Source organism: Hyperolius riggenbachi, chromosome 10 (assembly GCF_040937935.1).
Source record: "Hyperolius riggenbachi isolate aHypRig1 chromosome 10, aHypRig1.pri, whole genome shotgun sequence".
NCBI classification, from domain to species: Eukaryota; Metazoa; Chordata; class Amphibia; order Anura; family Hyperoliidae; genus Hyperolius; species Hyperolius riggenbachi.
Genome location: NC_090655.1, coordinates 64,875,330 through 64,901,497, shown reverse-complemented (window position 1 = coordinate 64,901,497; position 26,168 = coordinate 64,875,330). Strand labels below are relative to the sequence as shown.

Here is a 26,168-nt window from a genome sequence, read left to right as displayed (position 1 = left end):
TCACACACTTCCAATCTAGCTGGAAATTGTAGCTTGCCAATATAGTGCTGTACTTGCTTCTGCTGAACTTGTGTGAAACAATGGGAAAAGAATAACTTATCCGGGCCAAAAACATGTTTTATGGATAAGATGGTTATTTTTGTGCGCAAGAGAGCCGGAAGATGATTCTTACATAAGTGTGCATTCTATCCATTCAGTAGAGACCAGTGACATCACTATGGGTGCAGCCTCTCCGGTTACTAGAGGTCAGTGATATCATTCAAGTTGCAGCCTATCCCTTTACTGGAGACCAGTGACATTGCTGAGAATGCAGCTTATCCATTCCTTACAGGCTAGTGACATCATGGGGAATGCAGCCTTTCCATTCACTAGGGACCAGTAACCTTACTGAGAATCCATTATCTAGAGACACGTGGCGTCAGAGTGATGTCACAGGCCTCTAATATCACTGGTCTCTAGTGAATAAATAGGCTGCATTCCCAGTGATGCGACTGATCTCTAGTTAATGGATAGACTGTATTCTCAGTGAGGCCATTTGTCCCTAGTGAATGGCTAGGCTGCATTCTCAGTGATGTCACTAGCCTGTAAGGAATGGATAGGCTACATGCTCAGTGATGTCATTGGCCTCTATACAATGTATAGGCTGCATTCTCAGTGTTGTCACCAGTCTCTAGTGAATGGGTAGACTGCAGTCTGAGAATGCTGCCTATACATTCCACAGAAGCCAGTGACATCACTGAACATGCAGCCTATCCATTCCTTACAAGCTAGTGCCATCACTGAGAATGCAGCATATCTATTCTCTAGAGGCCAATGATATCACTAAGCATTCAACCCATTCACTTAATCGAGATCAGGGATCTCTACTGAGAATGCAGCCTATCCATTCACTACAGACCAGTGACATCACTGAGAATGCAGCCCATCCCTTTACTAGAGACCAGTGACATCACTGAGAATGCAGCCTATCCCTTCACTAGAGACCAGTGACATCACTGAGAATGCAGCCCGTCCCTTCACTAGAGACCAGTGACATCACTGAGAATGCAGCCCGTCCCTTCACTAGAGACCAGTGACATCACTGAGAATGCAGCCCGTCCCTTCACTAGAGACCAGTGACATCACTGAGAATACAGCCCGTCCCTTCACTAGAGACCAGTGACATCACTGAGAATGCAGCCCATCCCTTCACTAGAGACCAGTGACATCACTGAGAATGCAGCCCATCCCTTCACTAGAGACCAGTGACATCACTGAGAATGCAGCCCATCCCTTCACTAGAGACCAGTGACATCACTGAGAATGCAGCCCATCCCTTCACTAGAGACCAGTGACATCACTAAGAATATTGTTCATCCATTCTCCAGAGAACAATGAAACGTACATAAGATAGTCCACAGGATGTTAACCAGTACATGATCAGTCTCTGTGAGCAGCCACCTACAAGCTGCTACTCGGACAATCCCTTTAAATCTCTGCTGTGGCTGGGATCTTATCGCTTTGCATCTTCTGATGTTAATAATTAATTAGCATCTCATTACTTCTCCAAGCACATTACAAGTGTTAAATAAATATGTCACTGGAAGGCAGCTGTAATAATTATACAATAAATATTGATGCCCCTGGTGCGTGCATCCTGCCGCGCTCTGCGGAGTGGGCCCTGCGCTCTCTATTATTCAATGGCTGCTTTACAGAGGCTGAGTAATGTTTGATCTCCGCTCCTCTGGGAGATTCTATTAAACCTAATTATCCTGTTTCTTCTTCCTCTGCAGACTCGTTACAAATCGGACTTAAACTTTATGAGGGGAGTTGGATGGGAGGCTGCGGGGTCCCCCCATATCGAGGGTGCAAAGAAGGCTGGAGAGCTGATCAGTGAGGTCTGTGTGATATACAGTGGAGCATGAGTGGCCAGTGTGTTGGAGGGGAGGTGCTGACATATACAGTGCAGCATGAGTGGCCAGTGTGTTGGAGGGGAGGTGCTGACATATGCCGTGGAGCAGGAGTGGCCAATGTGTTGGAGGGGAGGCTCTGACATATGCCTTGGAGCAGAAGTGGCCAGTGTGTTGGAGGGGAGTGGCTGGCATATACAGTGCAGCATGAGTGGCCAGTGTGTTGGAGGGGAGTGGTTGGCATATACACTGCAGCATGAGTGGCCAGTGTGTTGGAGGGGAGGTGCTGACATATGCCGTGGAGCAGGAGTGGCCAGTGTGTTGGAGGGGAGGTGGTGACGTATGCCGTGGAGCAGGAGTGGCCAGTGTGTTGGAGGGGAGTGGCTGGCATATACAGTGCAGCATGAGTGGCCAGTGTGTTTGGAGGGGAGGTGCTGACATATACAGTGCAGCATGAGTGGCCAGTGTATTGGAGGGGAGGTGCTGACATATGCCGTGGAGCAGGAGTGGCCGGTGTTGGAGGGGAGTGGCTGGCATATACAGTGGAGCAGGAGTGGCCAGTGTGGAGGAGAGGTGTTGGCATATACAGTGGAGCATGAGTGGCCAGTGTGTTGGAGGGGAGTTGCTGCTATATACAATGGAGCATTTTTCTCACTGATTTCTAGCAAATATCCTTCAGTCTGTATCAGCGAGTTGTGTTGTTGACATTATAGTGGTTGCTTACATTCTGAATTGTACCGGTTGTGTTTTTTTGTTTTTGACAGACCAAATACCGCCAGAACCCAGGCTCCATTGCATTCACCTCAGTGACGGACTCTCCGGGGCTGATCCATGCCAAGAACAGCTACCTCCAGTGCAGCGATGTAAGATACTGACCTCTGAGGACCTGTCACTAGACTTAGCATAACGGGGTGATAGAGGCACCATACGCTTCAGTATGTTCTAAATATCCGCTTACCCCCCCCCCCCCTCCCTGCACAAATGTCCTACCTGGCGCCTAAGCCTCCACCTACCTTCCTCCCCACCACCCCCCGCACAGACTTCCTACCGTGACTCCCCAACAGTGCATGTTTTGCAGGCAGGCTCCCCTATGCACAGGTGGGGTAACTAGTGCCTCACATGGAACCCACCTAGCTGAGACACAAATGCACCATTAGGGAGTCATGAGGACCTTAGGCGGGTGTATGGTGTGTGTTGAGCCTAAGGCACCTAGTCAATCTTGGTTGTTCAATCTTACCACTTTCATGTAGTATAAGAGCTTATCCAATCAATCATTCAAGGTATTTTCCATCTGTTGGCCCTTATACTACATAGATTTGGTAATTCTGTACAGCCAAGATTGTATGGTGTGTAAAAGAGACTCTGAAGCCTCCTAAAATGCCACTTTTTAACATTTCTCTTCAGCAATATCAGAATAGCTAAAACGCTGCATTCCCTGCAGCAGAACGCTGTACTTAAACCTGCCAAATACCGGGGCAAAAATCCAAGACTTTCAAAGTCGTGGCTTTTGCTGCCCGGGGAGGCAGAGCTTTGCACTGTAGCTCTGCCTCTTGGTCCAATCAATCCATGCTGATCGCCGCCTCTCCCCGCCCCTCTCAGTGAAAGAATACTCACATCAACCCCCTCTCCCCGCCCCTCTCAGTGAAAGAATACTCACATCAACCCCCTCTCCCCGCCCCTCTCAGTAGAGGCAGAGCTACAGCGCAAAGCTCTGCCTCTTACAGGAAGCGCTCCCTGCATTTAGCCCAGGGGATTTGGAGGCGTTTAAATACAGAGTTGTGCCACAGGGAATGCAGCGTTTTAGCTATTCTGATATTGCTGAAGAGAAATGTTAAATAGAAAGTGGCATTTTAGGAGGCTTCAGAGTAAGAACTGTGATGTAGATGCTGAGCTCAGTATTGTACTGCAGAATAATATGTTCTGTCTTGCCTGGACGCTCTGACACTGTATCTCTATTGTTTTATATAGAGACTGTATAAATCTGGGGATCAGAACTCTCTGCATAGATACACCCTCCCCGTGGACCATCCAGACTTCATACGGGCTCGCATCAACGCCTCTCAGATAAGTGATGTACGTCCTGTGCCATTGCCCTACCAGACTATTGTAACCCAGATATTGCACTGCCACTTGTTATTTCCAGAGTTACAGATTGCCCCAGTGGCATAGCTAAGGAGCTGTGGGCCCCGATGCAAGTTTTACAATGGGGCCCCCCAAGCACTCTATACATAGCAATTGATACGGTGCACCAAAACCTGCCAATGGTAACTACAGTGTCTGAGGTGCAAGAAGGGGATGGGGAACAGTTTGTTAATAATTACCACTATTCAAAGTACCTATAGAAGTGATTATTGTGAGCATAGGACCAATAGAGAGCTAATACAGTAGTTGAGGGAGGGCCCTTCGGGGCCCCTCTGGCCCAAGGGCCCCGATGCGGTGGCTACCTCTGCAACCCCTATTGCTACGCCCTTGGATTGCCCAACAAGCTCATGGTGAACCAGAACTCCTTGGAGTGTGTAAGGGCCTGAACAGGACTCAAAATTCCTCTTAGTAAAACACTACACAAAGCAGAATTTTGCTTTGTTAGAGGACCACTGCTTTGAAAAAATTAAGCAATCAAAATCTGACCGTGCCGACAGGTTTTGGACTACTCCATCTCCTCATGGGGGATTCTCTTTGTCCAGAACAGCAGTTGCTAAGTCTGACAAAATAATGTGCAAGTGATTAGGGAGGCTGGCTGGTATCTTACTATTTTGGCAACTAAACTGCCATCCAGGAAATGCTTTTGAAAACAGAGAAAACTCTGAGAATCCCCCAAGAGAAGTTGGACTAATCTAAAACCTGTCAGTTCTGTCAGATTTTAACTGCTTATTTTTATTTTTTTGCTGGAGTGGTCCTTTAAAACTGAAGGTATTTGGGATGATTCAAATTGGAGTGAGCATACGAGGTGTTCCACAATGCATCAATGCTGAATCTGCAAATGGTCCCTTTGTCCCCTGTAAGCAAGCCACACCTCCAGATCCGCTGGAGAGCAATGATGTGTCAGCTTGTTAATATGTACAGAGCCAAACTAATCCAACATGCATACAGTTTCAGACTGGTTGGTCCTTATCTGGATGAGTGATGCATTGTGGATGGCCTCATATGCTCACTCCAACTATGAATAACTTCTGTTGGAAGAATCAAAACAGAAATTTAAACACGGTAAATCCAGCGCTGGACACTTACGCGCTGCAGCGCAGGAGACTTGGGCGCAGCCGGCGCCATCATAGGCCGTAATAGGAACTACGGCTATCGTAGGCACAGGGATGTAACTTCAGCGCCGTCAGAAGACAAGCTGAAGTTGCTTTTAAAACAATAATTTGGCTTCCAGCAATTGCTGAAAGCCGAATTATTTCATTCCCCCACTATCCATGTTGGCCTGGAGGGGGAATAGTAATTAACATGGCCCAGACTTGTGCGGCAGCAGGATCAGCCATATACTGGCTGTGTCCTGCGCCCAAGTCTCCGGCGCCGTTCTCTCTCGTACGCCAGAAATTTGCTTTCTTACAAGTTAGCCAAATAGCAGCCTTTTCCATTTTCTCTCTCATCATGGAATAGTAAAGAACTGCAGGAAGCATTAGTGTGCCCCAAGTTATGTCAGCCATTCCAAGTCATGTTTACATACATTTTCCTCTGATTTTTAATCCACTGTAAACAATTGTTAAAAATAACTTTTTCTCCTTTTGTTATCTTTCTCTTCTGTTTCTCCAGTGAAATAGTATCAATATGCATAACACTGTACAAAGAATAGAAAATGGGGGGGGGGGGGGGGAGGGGTGCAAGTTACACAGATGAGCACAAACTATGGCACACGTCAAGAAGATCCTGCCTAATCCAGCCTGCACTGGTTTTATATTTCCAATACCTACTTGTGGGTAGGGGAGATGGTCCTGTGACTAGGGCGAGCACAGTGGCATGGTATATAGTGCTCTCGCTTTGCAGTGCTGGGTCGCTGATTTGATCGAATCCCAGCCAGGGCAGTATCTTCAGAGATTACATATTTTCCCCGTATCTGCTTGTGTTTCGTCTGGGTATGCTAACTTATTTGGGTTTCCTCCCACATCACAAAAATATACAATCGGCTTCCCCCTAAAAAGTGACCCTAGACTATCATGGACCATTGGCAGTGACAAGATGATATACTTTGTACAGCGCTGCATAGGATGTCAGTGCTATATAAATACTAAATAATATTAATACTCTGGGATGAGGTGTTACGACAGAAGAGAAGACCCCCCCCCCCCCCCCTTCTTTTAGTTCAGGCTAGACCAGTACACTCTGTTGGACAACTCCAGTTAGAGGAATATGGAGGCTGCCATATTATTTTCCTCTTAAAGGACGTGATCATAGCAAATCAGCTTGACCAGGTGACAGGTGTGCAAGGCTCTAATTACATGGTCATCATCAGGGACTGGATCTTGTCCTAGAAGATTTCACATGGGTTGTAATGTTTCCTCTAACTTCTTGTTCATCATCTCCATCCTATCCCATCACTCAGCCCAGCAGACCAATCGTGTATCTGGTTACTTTCATGTACGGTACAGACAAAATATAGAGACTTCTGTGTGTTTTATAAAACTGAGTAACACATTTATTTTTTTGTCACACAAATAACATCTAAATACAGCCACAACCATGGTTTTATATTAAAAATAGACTGAAAAAACAGATGACTTCTTTATAAATGAGGAAAGTTAACCAAAAGTCTTATTTCCACAGAAAGCGTACAGGACAGTGTGGGAGCAGTCCCGGGCAGCTGGCTACGACCTGAGGCTGGACGCCATTCCTTTCCAGACCGCCAAGGCTTCCCGAGAGATCGCCAGTGATGTAAGCCTACATCTGGGGGAATCATAGAATATCCGGGTATATCAGGAGGTTGTGGGATTCTGAAAGACAGGAAATGCATATGGAGTATGAAGGGAGTTTATGTACACCTGTCATGTGCAGAGCTCCCAACTGTCCCGGTTTTGGAGGTACAATCCCTGTTTGGGAACCCAATCCCTCTGCCCTTTCTTCATCATTTGTCCCTCCTTCAGGACGAATGTACACATCCAGGAAAATCTATGCATTTTTCTACTGAAAAGTGTGTTTTCTTTATTTCCATGTATAAATGTTTTTTTCCCATCCTTCAAATTGATATATTTCTTATTTCAAATATTAATATGAAGAAAAACTAATGATACTAGAAAGGACTAGTGTTGGGCGAACAGTGTTCGCCACTGTTCGGGTTCTGCAGAACATCACCCTGTTCGGGTGATGTTCGAGTTCGGCCGAACACCTGACGGTGCTCGGCCAAACCGTTCGGCCATATGGCCGAACTAAGAGCGCATGGCCGAACGTTCCCCGAACGTTCGGCTAGCGCTGTGATTGGCCGAACGGGTCACGTGGTTCGGACCCGAACGCGCTCTGATTGGCCGAACTGTCACGTGGTTCGGGTAAATAAATACCCGAACCACGTCATATCTCCGCCATTTGTCTGTGGGTTTAGCTTTGGGTAGGCAGGCAGGGTAGTTCGCGCTCCAGCCACGCTAGCCAGGGTCCCCCCCAGTCATTGTGTGTCGCTGCTGGGAATAGTAGTACACCGCTCGCTCAGCATTCTGTTTACTGCCACTCTGTGTACCTCGCTCAGCCACACTATATAGCATTCTGTTTACTGCCACTCTGTGTCTGCTGGGAATAGTAGTACACCGCTTGCACAGCCACACTATATAGCATTCTGTTTACTGCCACTCTGTGTACCTCGCTCAGCCACACTATATAGCATTCTGTTTACTGCCACTCTGTGTCTGCTGGGAATAGTGGTACACCGCTCGCTCAGCCACACTATATAGCATTCTGTTCACTGTTCTGTGTCTGCTTGGAATAGTGGTACACCGCTCGTTCAGCCACACTATATAGCATTCTGTGTACTGTTCTGTGTCTGCTGGGAACAGTAGTACACCGCTCGTTCAGCCACACTATATAGCATTCTGTGTACTGTTCTGTGTCTGCTGGGAACAGTAGTACACCGCTCGCTCAGCCACACTATATAGCATTCTGTTCACTGTTCTGTGTCTGCTGGGAATAGTGGTACACCGCTCGCTCAGCCACACTATATAGCATTCTGTTCACTGTTCTGTGTCTGCTGGGAATAGTGGTACACCGCTCGCTCAGCCACACTATATAGCATTCTGTTCACTGTTCTGTGTCTGCTGGGAATAGTGGTACACCGCTCGCTCAGCCACACTATATAGCATTCTGTTCACTGTTCTGTGTCTGCTGGGAATAGTGGTACACCGCTCGCTCAGCCACACTATATAGCATTCTGTTTACTGTTCTGTGTCTGCTGGGAATAGTGGTACACCGCTCGCTCAGCCACACTATATAGCATTCTGTTCACTGTTCTGTGTCTGCTGGGAATAGTGGTACACCGCTCGCTCAGCCACACTATATAGCATTCTGTTCACTGTTCTGTGTCTGCTGGGAACAGTAGTACACCGCTCGTTCAGCCACACTATATAGCATTCTGTGTACTGTTCTGTGTCTGCTGGGAACAGTAGTACACCGCTCGTTCAGCCACACTATATAGCATTCTGTGTACTGTTCTGTGTCTGCTGGGAACAGTAGTACACCGCTCGTTCAGCCACACTATATAGCATTCTGTTCACTGTTCTGTGTCTGCTGGGAATAGTGGTACACCGCTCGCTCAGCCACACTATATAGCATTCTGTTCACTGTTCTGTGTCTGCTGGGAATAGTGGTACACCGCTCACCCGTCACTGTATAGCATTGTGCTCTGTGTCGCTGCTGGGAATAGTGGTACTGTATAGCATTTCTGTACTGCCACTGTACTGCTGCCAGTCAGCGTGTACTGTAAGGATAAGTGAAATGAGGAAGAAATCCGGTGAAAGAGGGAGGGGCAAGGGAAGAGGTGTTTCCCCTGACGGTTCACGTACAGGCCACAGGGGAGCACCCAAGAAAACCCACTCAATACCACCCATGTTGTCCAGGACAACAACCCTCACAAATCCAAAAGAACAGGACCAGATAATTACTTGGATGACCTCTCAAGCGTCCAGCAGTGGGTTAAGCAGCACCAGCACATCACGCACGAGGTCCGAGTCCTCAGCCAGTTACAAGGAGCCAGTGGGCACAAAGCTGACACAACCGGCAGCGACACCACGCACACAACTGCCAGATAACCAGTCCGATGAATTACCTCAGGACACAATGGGGTATTCGCAGGAGCTATTCCCAGCCCAACAAACTTCCACCTTTCAAAGGTCAATGGAGGAACAGCCAGAAATGTTGTGCCTGGATTCACAACCGTTAACTGTGGGAAATGTACCGCGCACTGAAATACGAGGCGAGTCCGAAGAGGACTCGGAAACCCAAATCCCAGAGCAATTTGGGCAGGAGGGGTTGCAATTGCAGGAGGTCGGCCGACAAGATCTGGAAGACGACGTTGGAGTGTGCTGCGCAGAGGTTGTTGTGGGGAGCTCTACTCCACGGCGGTGGCCCACAATGACATATGACGAGTTTGAGGAGATGGAAGAGGAGGGTATGGACAATGTGGACAGAGACCCAGATTTTGTTTGTGAACGAGAACATCGCCGTCGTAGCAGCAGCACAGATGAGTCTGTTGAAGAACACACTGCTGCACGAGTTCGCCTTGTGCCACAAGGTAGGCGGCGCGCAATTTCAGGCACCACAAGCGTGGAAGTTCAAGTGAGAGGCAAAAGAGGAGCAAACAGAAATCGCCAGCAAGGAGGCAGGTGCTCCAAAGTCTGGGCTTTCTTTGAAGACTGCACTGAGGATGTTACCATGGCGATTTGCAAGGTGTGCAAGACCCGCCTGAGCAGGGGGAAAAATATTAACAACCTCTCCACCACCAGCATGAGCCGTCACATGCTATCCAAACATCCCACTCTTTGGGCAAACGCGTCAGGACAGGGTACCAGAAACAACACTGCCTCCCTTGGGTTCACCAGACCCGCCTCAGCAGCAGCAGTAGCCCAGCCATTGCGTGGTTCACAACATTCACAAACATCAGACGACGCTGACACTGTCACTTTCCGGAGTAGTGCTCTTGAGGTCTCCCAGTGTTCATCAAACACAACAACCAACAGCCCTTCCGTGTGCAGCGCTACGGTTCAGTTGTCTGTGTCGGAGATGTTTGAGCGCAAGAGGAAATTGCCAGCAAATGACCCCCGGGCCGTGGCAGTAACAGCCAGCATAGCCAAGCTTCTGGCCTGCGAAATGCTGCCATATCGATTGGTGGAGACAAACAGCTTCAAGGGCATGATGTCAGTGGCCATCCCACGTTACGTGGTTCCCAGCCGCTACCACTTTGCACGCTCTGCAGTGCCTGAGTTGCATGAGCACGTGGTCAGCAAAATAACCCGAAGCTTGAAGAATACCGTTGCCTGCAAGGTTCACCTCACCACTGACACCTGGACGAGTGCGTTCGGCCAGGGTCGATACATCTCCCTTACCGCGCACTGGGTGAACCTTGTGGAGCCTGGCAGCGATTCCTCACCTGCTACGGCACGGGTGTTGCCCACGCCACAAACAGCTGCACCGCCGTCCCTCCCACTGGATAACAGCAGCACCTACCTCTCTGACTCCTTCTCCTCCAACGCATCTCAAAGCTGTACCTCATCCGGAAACGCTAACCCAGCAGCAGTAGGATCGTGGAAGCAGTGCAGCACAGCTGTTGGCATGCGTCAGCAAGCGTTGCTGAAGCTAATCTGCCTTGGGGATAAGCAGCACACAGGGGAGGAAATTTGGAGGGGAATAAAGGAACAGACGGATTTGTGGCTGGCACCGCTGGACCTGAAACCGGGCATGGTTGTGTGTGATAATGGGAGTAATCTCATTCGCGCTTTAAGGTTGGCTAAGCTGACACACATCCCTTGCCTGGCGCACGTGATGAACCTAGTAGTTCAGCGGTTCCTGAGGACATACCCAGGCGTGCCCGATCTGCTGTTGAAGGTGCGTCGAGTGTCCAAACATTGTAGAAATTCCAGTACTGCTTCGGGGGCACTCGCCAAGATGCAGGAGCGCTTCAATCTCCCCCACCATCGCTTGCTGTGTGATGTCCCTACGCGCTGGAATTCTACGCTGCACATGCTAGCCCGCTTTTGCGAGCAGAAGAGTGCAGTGGTCCAGTACATGACGGCGCAGTACCGAGGCGCATCCGGCCAGCTGCCAAGCTTCTGTGGATCCGATTGGGCCAACATGTTGGACCTCTGCCAAGTCCTCCAAAATTTTGAGCAATCCACGTTGCTTGTGAGCAGTGACAACTCTTCAGTCAGCATTACCATACCACTGCTGTGTTTACTGAAGAGGTCGATGTTAAAAATCAAGGAAACAGCTGTCATGATGCAACTGGGGGAATCTGAAGGAGAAAACGATCAGCGTGATGGTACCAACATCAGGCCATCCGCCTCAGGGAACGCTGGCCCCAGCAGCTATGACGAAGAAGAGGAGGAGGAACAGCTGGAGTTGGAGCAGGAATTTCATGCCACCACTGACGAGGGCCAGAGCGGTGCACGTTGGACTTCCACAATTCAACGCGAATGGTCAGCAGAAGCAGACCAGGAGGAAGGTGACGACTATGATGCATCACAACAACTATCACAACGCTCACAAGAGGATGATGAGGATTCTGGTAGGACTCTGGCACACATGGCTCAATTCATGCTAGACTGCATTGAACGTGACCCACGCATTGTGCGCATTCTGGACAACACCAATTACTGGGTTTATACCCTTCTGGATCCACGGTACAAACACAATGTTCCAAAACTGCTTGAAGAAAGAGTCAGACAGGTCAAAATGGAAGAATACCAGCAGGCCCTTGTGGAGACTTTAGAGAGGAGATTGACATCCTCCCCCTCCTCTAGCCAGTTGTACGCAGACAGACTGACTTCCGCAAACCCAGGACGACCAGGAGGGCAGCAAACAACGCAAGCCGCAGCTAGTACCCAAAAGGGAATGGTATCGGCAGTGTCCTTGGAGTGGGAAAATTTTCTGACACCCATGCAGCCGCAGCCCACTGAACAGCAAGCGTGCAGATCCACCTCCAACACCGATCGCCTGGAGAAGATGGTCAAGGACTACATGTCAGATGGCGTAGCTGTGTCGAACCATCCATCTGCACCCTTCAACTATTGGGTATCGAAGCTAGACACCTGGCACGAACTGGCAATGTACGCAATAGAGGTGCTGGCTTGCCCGGCAGCCAGCGTTATGTCGGAACGCTGTTTCAGTGCTGCCGGAGGCATCGTCACAGATCGGCGTATCCGCCTCTCTACAGACAATGCAGACCGTCTGACTCAAATTAAAATGAATCAATCCTGGATTGGAAATGACTACGCAACACTCCAGGACCCCAACCAAGTAACATGACCAATGAACATCTGGGATGGTGTTGCGTTTCCGGGCCCTGTTTATTGAACCTCTCATCTGTATTACATTTATGACTGCATGGCGGCAAAAAGCATTGCTGCTATATCCGCACGCTTTTTGTCCACATGCAAGGCCTGGGTTGTTGTGTCTCACAAAGCGTGGCCTTCTCCTCCTGCGCCTGCTCCTGTTCCATCACGTCTGCTGCTGCTGGGTTAGCGTTGCCGCGTGGTCCCTGTTTATTGAACCACTTATCTTTATTACATTTATGACTGCATGGCGGTACAAAGCATGCTATCCGCACGCTTCTTGCCCTCATGCAAGGCCTGGGTTGTTGTGTCTCACAAAGCGTGGCCTTCTCCTCCTGCGCCTCCTCCTGTTCCATCACGTCTGCTGCTGCTGGGTTAGCGTTGCCGCGTGGTCCCTGTTTATTGAACCACTTATCTTTATTACATTTATGACTGCATGGCCGTACAAAGCCTGCTATCCGCACGCTTCTTGCCCTCATGCAAGGCCTGGGTTGTTGTGTCTCACAAAGCGTGGCCTTCTCCTCCTGCGCCTGCTCCTGTTCCATCACGTCTGCTGCTGCTGGGTTAGCGTTGCCGCGTGGTCCCTGTTTATTGAACCACTTATCTTTATTACATTTATGACTGCATGGCGGTACAAAGCCTGCTATCCGCACGCTTCTTGCCCTCATGCAAGGCCTGGGTTGTTGTGTCTCACAAAGCGTGGCCTTCTCCTCCTGCGCCTGCTCCTGTTCCATCACGTCTGCTGCTGCTGGGTTAGCGTTGCCGCGTGGTCCCTGTTTATTGAACCACTTATCTTTATTACATTTATGACTGCATGGCGGTACAAAGCCTGCTATCCGCACGCTTCTTGCCCTCATGCAAGGCCGGGGTTGTTGTGTCTCACAAAGCGTGGCCTTCTTCTCCTCCTGCGCCACCCTCCTCCTGTTCCATCACGTGTGCTGCTGCTGGGTTAGCGTTACCGGTCCCTTTTCCTGGAACCTCTTATATGTATTACATTTATGACTGCATGCCGACAAAAAACATGTGACCTGTGCAAAGAAAACAGACATTTCCCGCATTTAAAAGACAGTTTTCCCTTTGAAACTTTAAAATCGATTTTCTCAAAAACTATAAGCTCTTTTTGCTAATTTTTTTTTCCTCTTGTACCCACTCCCAAGGTGCACATACCCTGCAAATTTGGGGTATGTAGCATGTAAGGAGGCTTTACAAACCACAAAAGTTCGGGTCCCCATTGACTTCCATTATGTTCGGAGTTCGGGTCGAACACCCGAACATCGCGGCCATGTTCGGCCTGTTCGGCCCGAACCCGAACATCTAGATGTTCGCCCAACACTAGAAAGGACCTGTGTGGTTTGAATGATTAAAATACTACTTTTGCTAATTAATTATTTGTGGTATTCTTAAAGGAGTCATCAGGGCACAGAGAGTAAAAGGAGTGGTACTTACCGGCGGGCTTCCTCCAGCCCCAAGCTCCCAGGACCTCCCTCGCCGCAGCTCTGCCTGCAGCCGTTCGCCGGAGCTCCGACTCTGGCCTGCGCGATCGGCGCTGTCAATCACTGCCACGTGGGCCAGAGCGGACTGCGCAGGCGCGGTACAGAGCGACCTCCAGGTCGCTCTGACGTCATCGCCGGGGACCGGGTCGGAGCTCCGGCGAACGGCTGCGGGCAGAGCTGCGGTGAGGGAGGTCCTGGGAGCTTGGGGCTGGAGGAAGCTCCCCGGTAAGTACCACTCCTTTTACTCTCTGTGCCCTGATGACTCCTTTAAGTGTAGTGTGACTGGGTGTGATTAGAGGTGTGGCAGGGAAATGTCTTAAATAGGAACTGTCGCAAAAATCTTAAAATTTAAAACACATACACATAAGAAGTATGTTTCTTCCTGAGTAAAATGAGTCATAGAATACTTCTCTCCTATGTTGCTGTCACTTACAGTAAGTAGTAGACATCTGACATTACCAACAGGTTTTGGGTTAGTCCATCTCTTCATGGGGGATTCTCAGCATGGCCTTTATTCTTTATAAAGACACTCCCTGAAAAAGATTTATACAAAGAGGCTGACCAGCCTCCCAGCTCACCATACACTTTTTTTTTTTTTGGCAGTTGGACGGAGCAACTGCCATTCACTGGCGTGCATTTTGAAATTAAACAAAACCCTGAGAATCCCCCATGAGGAGATGGGCTGGTCCAAAACTTGTCGGTTCTGTCAGATTTCTACTATCTATTGTAATTGACAGCAACATAGGAGAAAAGTAATTTATGGCTCATTTTACTCTGGAAGAAACGTACTTCTTAATTGTATATGTTTACATGTATTTTTAATTAATCCTCTGGCTAGAATAATTAACTCCCCTGTCATAAGGATATATAGGAGTGTACAGCAGATTACAGCTAGTCTCAGCTGTTCTCAAACACCTGGATCAGCATTACAGCCAGGGAGATGGCATTTTCATAAGGAAAACAATGTCAGCCTCCATAATTCTCTCACCTTAAAGTGACTGTGTACTAAGAAGGTTATAGGGTTGTATTTATTTGTGTAAAGGATCGGAAAATAGTGTTATTAAATACGGATATTTTACTATAGCTAAACGCCTAACTCATTGAAATGGCGGCATGGGGGGTAATTTGGGCACTGGACCTAATGCCTTCTATGTATCAGGTGCCCAAATTTTTCCCCTCATTACTGATAATTCAATAGGCGCCTATGATAGTGCTGAAAATTGCGCAAAAGGTGGATCAGCGCATCACCAGGCCGCCTCTGAATGGCCTACAATCAGAGGTGCGCTGAGCCCCCCCAGAAACTGCAAACACACCTTGAACCCAAACAGCAGCCTTGCTTTTGGTGTATATGCAGAGCTTCTAAGTGGGAGCAGCTGACCAAAAATTAAATTAGTACATAGCAAAGAAATGAACAGTGCTACTTAAAAACAGATAAGTGCCTACCTGCAAGAGAGTGCAAGCCCCACTTGTGGGATAAAATACACACCTAGCATACACATGACCTGTCTACCACTGGAGGATGTTGGTTTACTGTAACAGTTTGCATGCAACTTGTTAAGTACTCGTCCCGACCACTGCGGAGAAGTCATCCCTCTATGGGAGGGGACCTAACACTATCTAAATCCTAACCTATGCATATGCATAGCCTGGGTGTGCTACCAAGTAAAATCGAAAATTGCGCAAAAGGTGGATCAGCGCATCACCAGGCTGCCTCCAAATGGCCTCCGATCAGAGATGCGCTGAGCCCCCTCAGAGACTGCAAACGCACCTCTTTGCTATGTACTAATTTAATTCATTTTTGGTCAGCTGCTCCCACTTAGCAGCCTTGCTTTTGGTGTATATGCAGAGCTTCAAGGTGCGTTTGCAGTTTCTGGGGGGGCTCAGCGCACCTCTGATTGGAAGCCATTTGGAGGCGGCCTGGTGATGCGCTGATCCACCTTTTGCGCAATTTTCGATTTTACTTCGTAGCGCACCCAGGCTATGCACATGTATAGGTTAGGATTTAGTTAGTGTTAGGTCCCCTCCCATAGGGGGGATGACTTCTCCGCAGTGGGAGGGACGAGTACTTAACAAGTTGCATGCAAGCTGTTACAGGAAACCAACATCCTCCAGTGGTAGACAGGTCATGTGTATGCTCGGTGTGTATTTTATCCCACAAGTGGGGCTTGCACTCTCTTGCAGGTAGGCACTTATCTGTTTTTAAGTAGCGCTGTTCATTTCTTTGCTATGTATAATAGTGCTGAAACTTCAGCCACTAGCAGGGCGCCCATATTTCCCGCTGATCCTCTGCCTCCAACACATTCCCGTACCCACTATCTGCGATGCTGTCTGTTTTAATAAAATGATAGATAGTATTTTGTAGGAGATCAGTTTTGTAATGCATTATATGGGAACAAGGCATGTGAATTCTAATACCAACTATTCTCACACTGGTGTTTTCATGCAGTTCCGATACAAAGAAGCCTTCGTTAAGGACAGAGGACATCAGATTGGATACCGCAGCGTCAGGGATGACCCCAACACACAACACGTAATGAGGGTCAGCAAGCTGCAGAGTGAGCGTGCCTACAAGAGAGAATCACAGGAGACCAGGGCACAGGTCCATACTCACCTGAACCAGCCGGGCTTCATCCAGGCCAAGAAAAGCCAAGAGCAGGCCAGCAACGTCAACTATCGCCAGCCTCTGCACCAGTACACCTGTGACCCAGAGCAACTCACCCTGAAACATGCCAGGAAGGCGCACAGTCTGCAGAGTGATGTATGTACCATGATATAGGGTATTTTTCTTTGGTAATTCTTGTAGGAGCCAAGAATACCTAGGTGAGAAGTAGGGAGAGACCGGGAGCCCAATGGTGCAGTATCGTCCGGTATAGGGAGGATAAACTTATAGATAGATATATTCACAAAGGTGGTTTGCAGTTCCTACAGCCACCCTATAGGACTGGGGGGAATTCACAGGACCTGCTCAGTACTCCAGGTCCTGCTGGATACTGGATGGTCGCTCTCCTGTAGTACGATAGACTTTCCAGAAAAACTGCACAGCTATTACCTCAAAAGGAGGTCTGATTGGTAGTGGGTAGGAGGAAGGCGCCCAATGTGTGTTCTATTTTAGTATTTTAAAATAAAAATTAAAAAAATATATAATAATGAGGTAATTGCTTCAGTCTCCAGAAAATATAGTAGACATCAGCTCAACTGGAAAAAAAAAAGATTCCAAAAGCAATTTGACAATGCATTTCATGGGCCATGGCCCGCTTCCTCAGGTCAATACAAAATGGCATAGGGGATAGAGTGTAGGTGCCTCTAATAACTTCCTTACAGTCGCGTGTTCTGTGTTCAGCTCAGGGACCAGCGAGTGCTAGACTGGTGGAAGGGTAAAATAGGCCACAGGCTGGGGTGGAAAAGTTTTAGGAGGGAAGCAGGTTACTTTGTTTCGTTACTTTGATGAAAGCTGCTACAGTAAAGGTGGCATACAAGTAAAACTCAAAAAATAAGAATTTTGTGCAAAAGTCCATTTATTTCTGTAATTCAGCTTAAATTGTGAAACTAATATATAAAATAGACTCATTACCTGCAAAGCGAGATATTTCAAGCCTTTGTTATACTTTTGTTGATTATGGCTTACAGCTTATGAACACCCCAAAATCGAAATCTGAGACTTAGAATACTGTGGTAAGGTTCAATAGTCTAGGCTCAAAACCAACTGCAAAGGGTTCCTGTTTCATATAGAAACCATTTAGGGCCTGTTTCCACTACACGCAGATTGGATGCAGAAAAACTGACTCCAATGAATGCCTATGGGAAAATCTTCATCAGAAAAATCACGTTTAGTGGAAACAGGCCCATAGGCATTCATTGGAGTTAGTTTTTCTGCATCCAATCTGCATGTAGTGGAAACAAGCCCTTAAAGTGGTCTAACACCCAGCATTTCAACTTTGCTTTAAAAGTTTGCTTACAGCTTAGAAACGATTATGCCAGATTTGTTTTTTAGCAGAAATTCACTGAATGGTATAAACATGACATTTTAGTGCTGCATTTAGCTAGAAATCCTCCTCCGTGCTGAGGTTTAGTTACAAATGTATCTACAATGTAATAAACAAACAAAGAGGGCTTCCCCGGCAGGCTTTTCAGAGGTCTAATTGCATTCCAAACAAAGATACATTTGTAACTAAAGATAAGAACTGATGCGGATTCCTAGTTAAATCCAACACTAAAATGTCATGTTTAACCCATTCAGTGAATTTCTGCTTAAAAAAAATCTGGCATAATTTCTAAGCTGTAAGCAATCTTTTAAAGCAAAGTTGTAATGCTGGGTGTTAAACCGCTTTAAGTTGAATTACTGAAATACATGAACTTTTGCACAATACAAATTTTTCACATTTCACCTGTAAATGTTTTACTTCTATGGTAGCTACACTACACACCTCTCTTACTGATATACTGTAAGGCTTGTGCAAAAAGACTGTATTCTGTTCAGTCTGGTTCAGGGGCGGACTGACAACTCATGGGGCCCCCGGGCAATAGGAGAATATGGGGCCCCCATACCAGTGTTTCCCACCTTTCACGTTATATTTTTACAGACTAAGATATAATAATTTATTGACAACAGTAAATATGTTATATTGTGATATTGTACACTGACAAAAACCCTTGCGGCGCGCGTAGAAAAATGGGTGTGGTCACGCAACAGAATATGGGCGTGGTCATGGGTGGGGCAAAATATACACGACCTTAGCAGTGGTGTAAAAGGTCTGCCGGGGAAGTTTGAACTCTGCCATAGTGTTTCCCCCCAAAATACATGTAATCTGACATCATTTCACCAAAAATCCATGCAATTTGGCAGAGGTTCCTCCAAAATACAGATAATATGGCAGTCGTTCCCCCAAAATAGACGTTATCTGGCAGCAGCGGTTCCCCCAAATACACATAATTTGGCAGCGGATCACCAAAAATACATGTAGCAGCAGTGGTTCCCCCAAAATACACAGAATCTGGAAGCAGCAGTTCCCCCATTATACACAATCTGGCAGCGGTTCCCCAAAAATACACATAATCTGGCAGCTGTTTCTCAAAGTACACTTAATCTGGCAGCAGCAGTTTCCAAAAATAGTTAATCTGGCAGCATTTCCCCCAAAATAGCTGCCCCCAGTATAGGTAACCAGGTCAAAAGGTATCCCCAGTGGAAGTATCCAGGTCTATAGGTTTTCCCAGTGCAGGTATCCAGGTCTATAGGTGTCCCCAGTATAAGTAGCCTAATCTGCAGATGTCCCCAGAATAGATAACCAGGTCTATAGATGTCCCCAGTTAAGATAGCCAGGTCTATAGGTTTCCCCAGTATAGGTAGCCAGGTCTACAGGTGTCTCCAGAATAGGTAGCCAGGCCTATAGGTGTCCCCAGTACAGACAGCCAGGTCTATAGGTGTCTCCTGTATAGACAGCCAGGTCTATAGGTGCCCCCAGTATATACAGCCAGGTCTATAGGTGCCCCCAGTATATGTAGCTAGGTCTATAGGAGCCCCCAGTATATGTAGCCAGGTGTATAGGTGCCCCCAGTATATGCAGCCAGGTGTATAGGTGCCCCCAGTATATGCAGCCAGGTGTATAGGTCTCCCCAGTATATGCAGCCAGGTGTATAGGTCTCCCCAGTATATGCAGCCAGGTGTATAGGTGCCCCCAGTATATGCAGCCAGGTGTATAGGTGCCCCCAGTATATGCAGCCAGGTGTATAGGTGCCCCCAGTATATGCAGCCAGGTGTATAGGTGCCCCCAGTATATGCAGCCAGGTGTATAGGTGCCCCCAGTATATGCAGCCAGGTGTATAGGTCTCCCCAGTATATGCAGCCAGGTGTATAGGTGCCCCCAGTATATGCAGCTAGGTCTATAAGAGCTCCCAGTATATGTAGTCAGGTGTATAGGTGCCCCCAGTATATGCAGCCAGGTGTATAGGTCTCCCCAGTATATGCAACCAGGTGTATAGGTGCCCCCAGTATATGCAGCCAGGTGTATAGGTCTCCCCAGTATATGCAGCCAGGTGTAGAGGTGCCCCCAGTATATGCAGCCAGGTGTAGAGGTGCCCCAGCCCCAGTATATGCAGATAGGTGTATAGGTGCCCCCAGTATAGCCAGGTCTGTAAGTGCCCCCAGTATATGCAGCCAGGTGTATAGGTGCCCCCAGTATATGCAGCCAGGTGTATAGGTGTCCCCAGTATAGCCAGGTCTACATGTGCCCCCAGTATATGCAGCCAGGCTTGTAGTGTCTTCAGGAGGGGAGACAGCCAATGAAGGAGGGCGATGGGCATAGCAGCGGAGAAGGGGGGAAGTAAGTTTCCCCCCCCTTCTCTCACCTTGGGGCTTCCTGGCTCTCCCCTCCGTAAGCTGCAAAGTGCAAACAGCTGGAAGCGGCTGACAGCGGGCGGAGACTTACCGCTGTTCAGCCACCGGAGGGAGCGCTGACCTGTGTGCCGCTAGTCTGGGCTTCTCAAGCCCACACTAGCTGCACACAGATCAGCGATCCCTCCAATGGCTGAACAGCGGTAAGTTTCCGCCCGCTGTCAGCCGCTTCCAGCTGTTTGCACTTTGCAGATTACGGAGGGGAGAGCCAGGAAGGGGGGCCCCAAGGTGAGAGAAGGGGGGGGGAAACTTCCCCCCTTCTCCGCTGCTATGCCCATCGCCCTCGTTCACTGGCTGTCTCCCCTCCTGCTCAGGGTTCTCTTGCGGGTGGCGGGCCCCCCCTGACCACGGGCCCTCGGTCCGTGCCCGAGTGCCCTAATGGTCAGTCCGCCCCTGGTCTGGTTTATCCTAATGCACTAATCAGCCAAAGCTAAAAGGATACCAGAAGTGACATGTGACAGGATGAGATAGACAGTGCCTAGCACACAAATCACTAGTTAAATAGCAGGTATGTAAGTGGCTGACTCCGCCCTGACTCAGACAGGAAGTGACTATAGTGTGACCCTCACTGATAAGAAATTCCAACTCTAAAACACTTTCCTACTCTTAGAAGCCATTTTCTGCTAGGAAAGAGATAAAAAATGGTTAATAGTTAATAGATTTTAGCTCTGGCATACTTCAATGAATATGTCATTGAGCAAAAACAATAAAACAGTTAAAACTTAAAGTAGTTTTAAACCTAACATAAACAACAAGCATGCAGCACATCAGGCGTTTCTAACATTGTCAGATCTGACAGGATTAGCTACACACTTGTTTCTGGTGTTATTCAGACACTACTGCGGCCAAATAGTTCGGCAGGGCTGCCAGGCAACTGTTATTGTTTAAAAGAAAATAAATAAGACAGCCTCCATATACTTCTCACTATAGTTGTCCTTTTAAGACCTGTACAGTGGAGCCTCCACAGGCCTGGCTTGTTTTTTTTTTTTTGTATTTATTTTTTAATCAGACTCTATACATAACCTATCCCCACCAGTCTAACCACAGGAACTGAAGGAAAATGTGATCCTTTATTCCTTAAAGTTATTAGCTTCTGATTTCCTATAAAGTACAAATGTTTCCGTTTCAAAGCCCATTAACAAATAGCCCCACAGACTGTCTTTATACCATGTTTTTTTTTTTTTTATCTACAGACTCCCTTTATTAATGGCTCCATTCTCTCCACAGGTGAAATATAAATCGGATCTGAACTGGATGAAAGGGGTGGGCTGGACCCCTCCTGGTTATTATAAAGTAGAACTGGCCCGCCGTGCAGCAGAACTGGCAAACGCACAAGGAGCGGAGGAACACTTTGCTGCAGAAGCTGATGGCTCAGTGGTACGTACCACAATCTGTGGTTTCCTTTTTACACCTGAAAGTGTTAATCATTCCCAAGCTTTTCAAGCTCTAAGGTGACCCTCACTTCCACTATTGGTTACATGAAAGTGATGGAGGTCATGAGGACAAGAAGACAAGACAAATAACATTTATATTGCGCTTTTCTCCTGGCGGACTGAAAACGCCAGAGCTGCAGCCACAAGGACGCGCTCTATAGGCAGTAGCAGTGTTAGGGAGACTTGCCTAAGGTCTCCTACTGAATAGGTGCTGGGAAGGTCTTCTCAGGGAAAGCACAGAAAGCCGTAACTAAGAAACTTCATTACTCATAACTGTTTGGCTAGAATTAGGATTCAATACATACATATTGGTGAAAAGAATTTACCTGAGTTTTAATATTTTTCTGATAAACCGGTTACAGATTCTCTTATCTTTATCCTCTTTCGGACATAGGTGACTCTACTTACACCCTGGCTGGGATAACAGGACCTAGATTTCAGTAACTCGTCACAGTGCGATCTTGTCACTCTTAGCACCACTGCAGCACGCTCGTTCAATTGGCCAAATGACAACTGAGCTCTGTACAATGGTCAGGCGCCAGTTTCATTGGCTCCTGACCTTGTGATCACTGTGCGCCAAGCACGGTGGTCACAGTGAAAAATTAGGAAAAGAACGACACTGGTATTGAAGGAGTTAAGGAGACCTAGGAGAAAATGTACGAGAAAACACTTATTGAAGAAGGCCCTAAGTGATATTTTCTCATCTTCTCAATAAAATGACCTTTAAAGAGAGTCTGAAGCGAGAATAGATCTCGCTTCAGACCTTATATATAGCAGGGGCACATCCCGTGGCTTAACGGCGGTCCCTGTCCCCCCAAATTCCCTCCGTAATGCGGGGGAGCGCTTCCGCATTGGGGCAGGGCTAACCGCCGCAGCCCTGCCCCACGCGCGTCTGTCAGCGCATATCTCCGCCTCTCCCCCGCCCCTCTGTCTTCCTTCACTGAGAGGGGCGGGGCAGAGGCGGCGATGCGCGTATGATAGACGCGAATGGAGGCAGGGCTGCAGCCGTTAGCCCTGCCTCCAGGAGCGACCAAACCTGCGAGCAAGTGTCGCAGTGGGGGGTTTGGGGGTGAAGGGACCCCCATTCAGCGGCGCGTATGCGGCGGTTTAGCAGGGGCACAAGTGCCCCTGCTAAATATGAGCTCTGAAGCGAGATTTATTCTCGCTTCAGAGTCTCTTTAAGCCAACAACAAGCAAGATAATACTATAAAATAACTTTTCAGCAGTCTCCAATTTAATAATATTGACAATCCTTTTTTACCTACTTTTTTCAACAGAAGATTAAAAAACAAAAAAAAAACGAGGAGAAAATTAAGAAAGTGAATTGATTAGGTCAGTGTCTGCCTGCAAACCATGCGCCGTTGGGGAGTCACAAGAACAGGTTTGACAAGCAAACTAATGTTTTTCTTAGCATTTTAGTAAGGGTGCTTTTAGGACCATTGTAGTCCCTTACACACTCCAATGAGTTCTGGGTCACCATGAGCTTGTTGGTTAGTCTGTACCTCTCGGTGTTACAAGCCCTACTCCATAGAGCCAAATTAATCCATGCCATGCACTGATGAGGATCAAACAATCCGAAACAGTCTGTATGCATGTTGTATTATTATGGCTCTGTCCAAATTAACCAGCTGACACATCATTGCATTCCAGCGGTTCGGGGGGGGGTTAGTTTCTAAGAGTACAATGGTTAATTTGCATATATTCAGCAGTGTTGCTCTGGGAGACGTCTCAAGCTCACTCCAACCTGAATTATCGCAAATTTTTTCTTTTTTAAGAAAGCAAACTTTTGTTTCACTTATGCACAGGTGGGGTAATTAGTGTCTCAGGTAAGTGGATCCCATGTAGCTGAGACACTAATTACCACACCGCTGTATAGGGGAAGTTGCCTGCAAAACATGCACTGTTGGGGAGTCACGAGGACAGGTTTGAGAAATATTGTCTTAGGGGCTATACTTTATGAAATCATGCCTAAAGTGACCCTGAAATGACGGGAAGTAAACGTTCAATACATACCTGGGGCTTCCTCCAGCCCCCTCCACGCAGATCGCTCCCACGCCGGCTTCTAAAGCCTCCTGGATCCTCCGGTAGCAGCCCTGTTCTCGACATGCCAGTCGGGCATACTGCACATGCACGGCCATGCATGCTACCATCGCCAGGAGCGTTTAGCGTTTGCGCAGTACTACTTCGCAGGTGCAGAACACTCCCAGCTGCAGGAGAGAGACTGTGGGAGCGCGCTTGGCCATACGGCACCGACTGGCTGAAGAGAACAGGGCTGCTACGGGAGGATCGAGGAGACTTTAGACCGCGGTGAGGGAATGATCTATGCAGAGGGGCTGGAGGAAGCCCCAGGAATGTATAAAACTTCCCGCTGTCTCAAGTTCACTTTAAAATGAAAATGTACTTTTACAGCGCTTTGCAAGGCTAAATTAATATTACAGAGCAGTAAGCAGTAGTTCTTTAGCACATGGATAAATATTTTTAAAAGTACATAAATTCTTCAATTTTAGCATCCACCATCAGAATGTTTATTCTTGTATGGGGACTAAGAAATTAAACCACACCTTCAGCTCAGGCTAAAACCGAAGTTTGGACTTACCTGGGGCTTCCTCAAGCCCTGGAGACGTGCACCCCCCCTCCCCCGGGCGTCATCCTGACTCCTCTCCCGGTCCTGCTGGCGGCTCAGTTAATTGGCAATTTCAGCCTGAAATTGACCATGCACTCCCATAGCTCCCAACTGTCCATCTTTTAGAGCGACAGTCCCTCTTTGGGAGCCCTGTCCCTCTTTCTTTAGGGCAGCACGGTGGCGTAGTGGTTAGCTCTCTCGCCTTGCAGCGCTGGGTCCCTGGTTCGAATCCCAGCCAGGGCACTATCTGCAAAGAGTTTGTATGTTCTCTCCGTGTCTGCGTGGGTTTCCTCCGGGCACTCCGGTTTCCTCCCACATTCCAAAAACATACGGATAAGTTAATTGGCTCCCCCTAAAAAAATTGGCCCTAGACTACAGTACTTACACTACATAATATAGACATATAGCAATGGTAGGGATTAGATTGTGAGCTCCTTTGAGGGACAGTTAGTGACAAGATATATATATACACTGTACAGCGCTGCGTAATATGTCGGCGCTATATAAATACTTAATAATAATAATAATAATTTGTCCCTCTTTCTATGTAAATATACATATTTCTCTACTAAAAATAGTTTGATTGACTTTTTTTCCCATCCTTTAAATTGATATGTTACTAATTTTAAAATGTCTCAAAAAGTTGGGAGGTATGCACTCCCCCACTGCGCACGCTACACGGCATCAGACCAACCGGAGTGACAGTCCTGTGCAGGTATAGTTCAGTCTTGGAGAACTGCACCTGCTGGTGTGATGATGCTTAGCATGCGCAGCGGGAGAGATGCGGAGGGGGCGTGTATGGCTGAAGTTGTCGATTTACCGGAACCACCAGCGGGACTGGGAGAGGAGCCAGGAGGACGCCTAAGGACTTCGTGGGCTACGGGGAGGCTGGAGGAGGCCCCAGGTAAGTCCAAATTTCAGTTTTAGCCTAAGCTCAGGGTCCCTTTTAACTGTGTATGAAAATGGCATCACTGCTTGTGAGCTCATTTGAGGAAAAGTCCATGCAGATAGTGTCCTAGACCAGAGTTCCCCACCCCTGCTGTCCTCAAGGCCCACCAACAGTACATATTTTGCAGAAACCCACAGACATACACAGGTGAGGTAATTAGTGTCTCAGCAGAGCCAATTATCTACCTCTGTGGATTTCTACAAAACATGCACTGTTGGCGGGCCTTGAGGACAGAGTTGGGGAACATTGTACCATTGCTTAACCCTGTAATGTCCTTGTGTTCTGTTGTTGTGTTGTGTTGTATTGTATTGTCTCCCCCTATTGTTCAGCCCAGCATAATATGTTTGGCTTAGTTCACACCGCAATCGTTAAGTGCTTGTCAATTGCTTTTGGCAATTTTCAAAGCAATTTCTTTTGTTTTGTAATCTTGCACATTTCCTTTAATCACATTGATAAAATGCTACATGCAGCAACATTTACATTTTCTTAAATTGCTAATGCTGCTGTGGGAAAACCCCCATAGGGTGATACTGCACTACCGCTTCGCCGATCAGCAAGCGCAGCGCAATCACCCTCGGGTTCCCAGGCCTAAAGGACTGGTTTACACTGCTAGCAGTACATTACCAAGAGTTTTTCAAATCCCAATTGCTTAGTAATGTGTGGGGGTGATTTTATAAAAATCCCCCATAGCATTGCATTAGCAAGAGCTTTTTCAAATCACTAGCGCTTAAAAACAGCTGCTAGTGGGTTCGAGCCCTCGAGCCCGCAAGCACTGAGCAGTTTTGTGCTATATTTTTCAAGCAATTCCCGGCGTTTTCTGAGCAGTTTTGTGTAAGCGCTTTTCTAAACGATAGAGATTTTCACTTCCTGAAGTCCATCAGGAAGTGAACTTTTTTTTTTCCCCCGGAAAAGAATAAATACAATGTATAGTGA

The 26,168-nt window shown here is 47.6% G+C and overlaps 2 protein-coding genes across 9 annotated transcripts in view; one reads left to right on the top strand and one right to left on the bottom strand.

Moving 5' to 3' along the window:
- NRAP (nebulin related anchoring protein) overlaps positions 1 to 26,168 on the top strand; it is a 168,724-nt gene that overhangs the window by 139,812 nt on the left and 2,744 nt on the right. For both annotated transcript variants that reach the window (XM_068257887.1, XM_068257886.1), the window contains 6 exons: positions 1,773 to 1,877; positions 2,654 to 2,752; positions 3,858 to 3,962; positions 6,651 to 6,758; positions 16,289 to 16,600; positions 21,458 to 21,607. In XM_068257887.1, coding sequence (XP_068113988.1) covers positions 1,773 to 1,877; positions 2,654 to 2,752; positions 3,858 to 3,962; positions 6,651 to 6,758; positions 16,289 to 16,600; positions 21,458 to 21,607 — 879 coding nt within the window. The remainder of the gene's footprint in view (positions 1 to 1,772; positions 1,878 to 2,653; positions 2,753 to 3,857; positions 3,963 to 6,650; positions 6,759 to 16,288; positions 16,601 to 21,457; positions 21,608 to 26,168) is intronic.
- HABP2 (hyaluronan binding protein 2) overlaps positions 6,538 to 26,168 on the bottom strand; it is a 211,766-nt gene continuing 192,135 nt past the window's right edge. For all 7 annotated transcript variants that reach the window (XM_068257889.1, XM_068257891.1, XM_068257893.1 and 4 more), the window contains one exon: positions 6,538 to 6,817. The gene's annotated coding sequence lies outside the window, so the exon portion shown is untranslated. The remainder of the gene's footprint in view (positions 6,818 to 26,168) is intronic.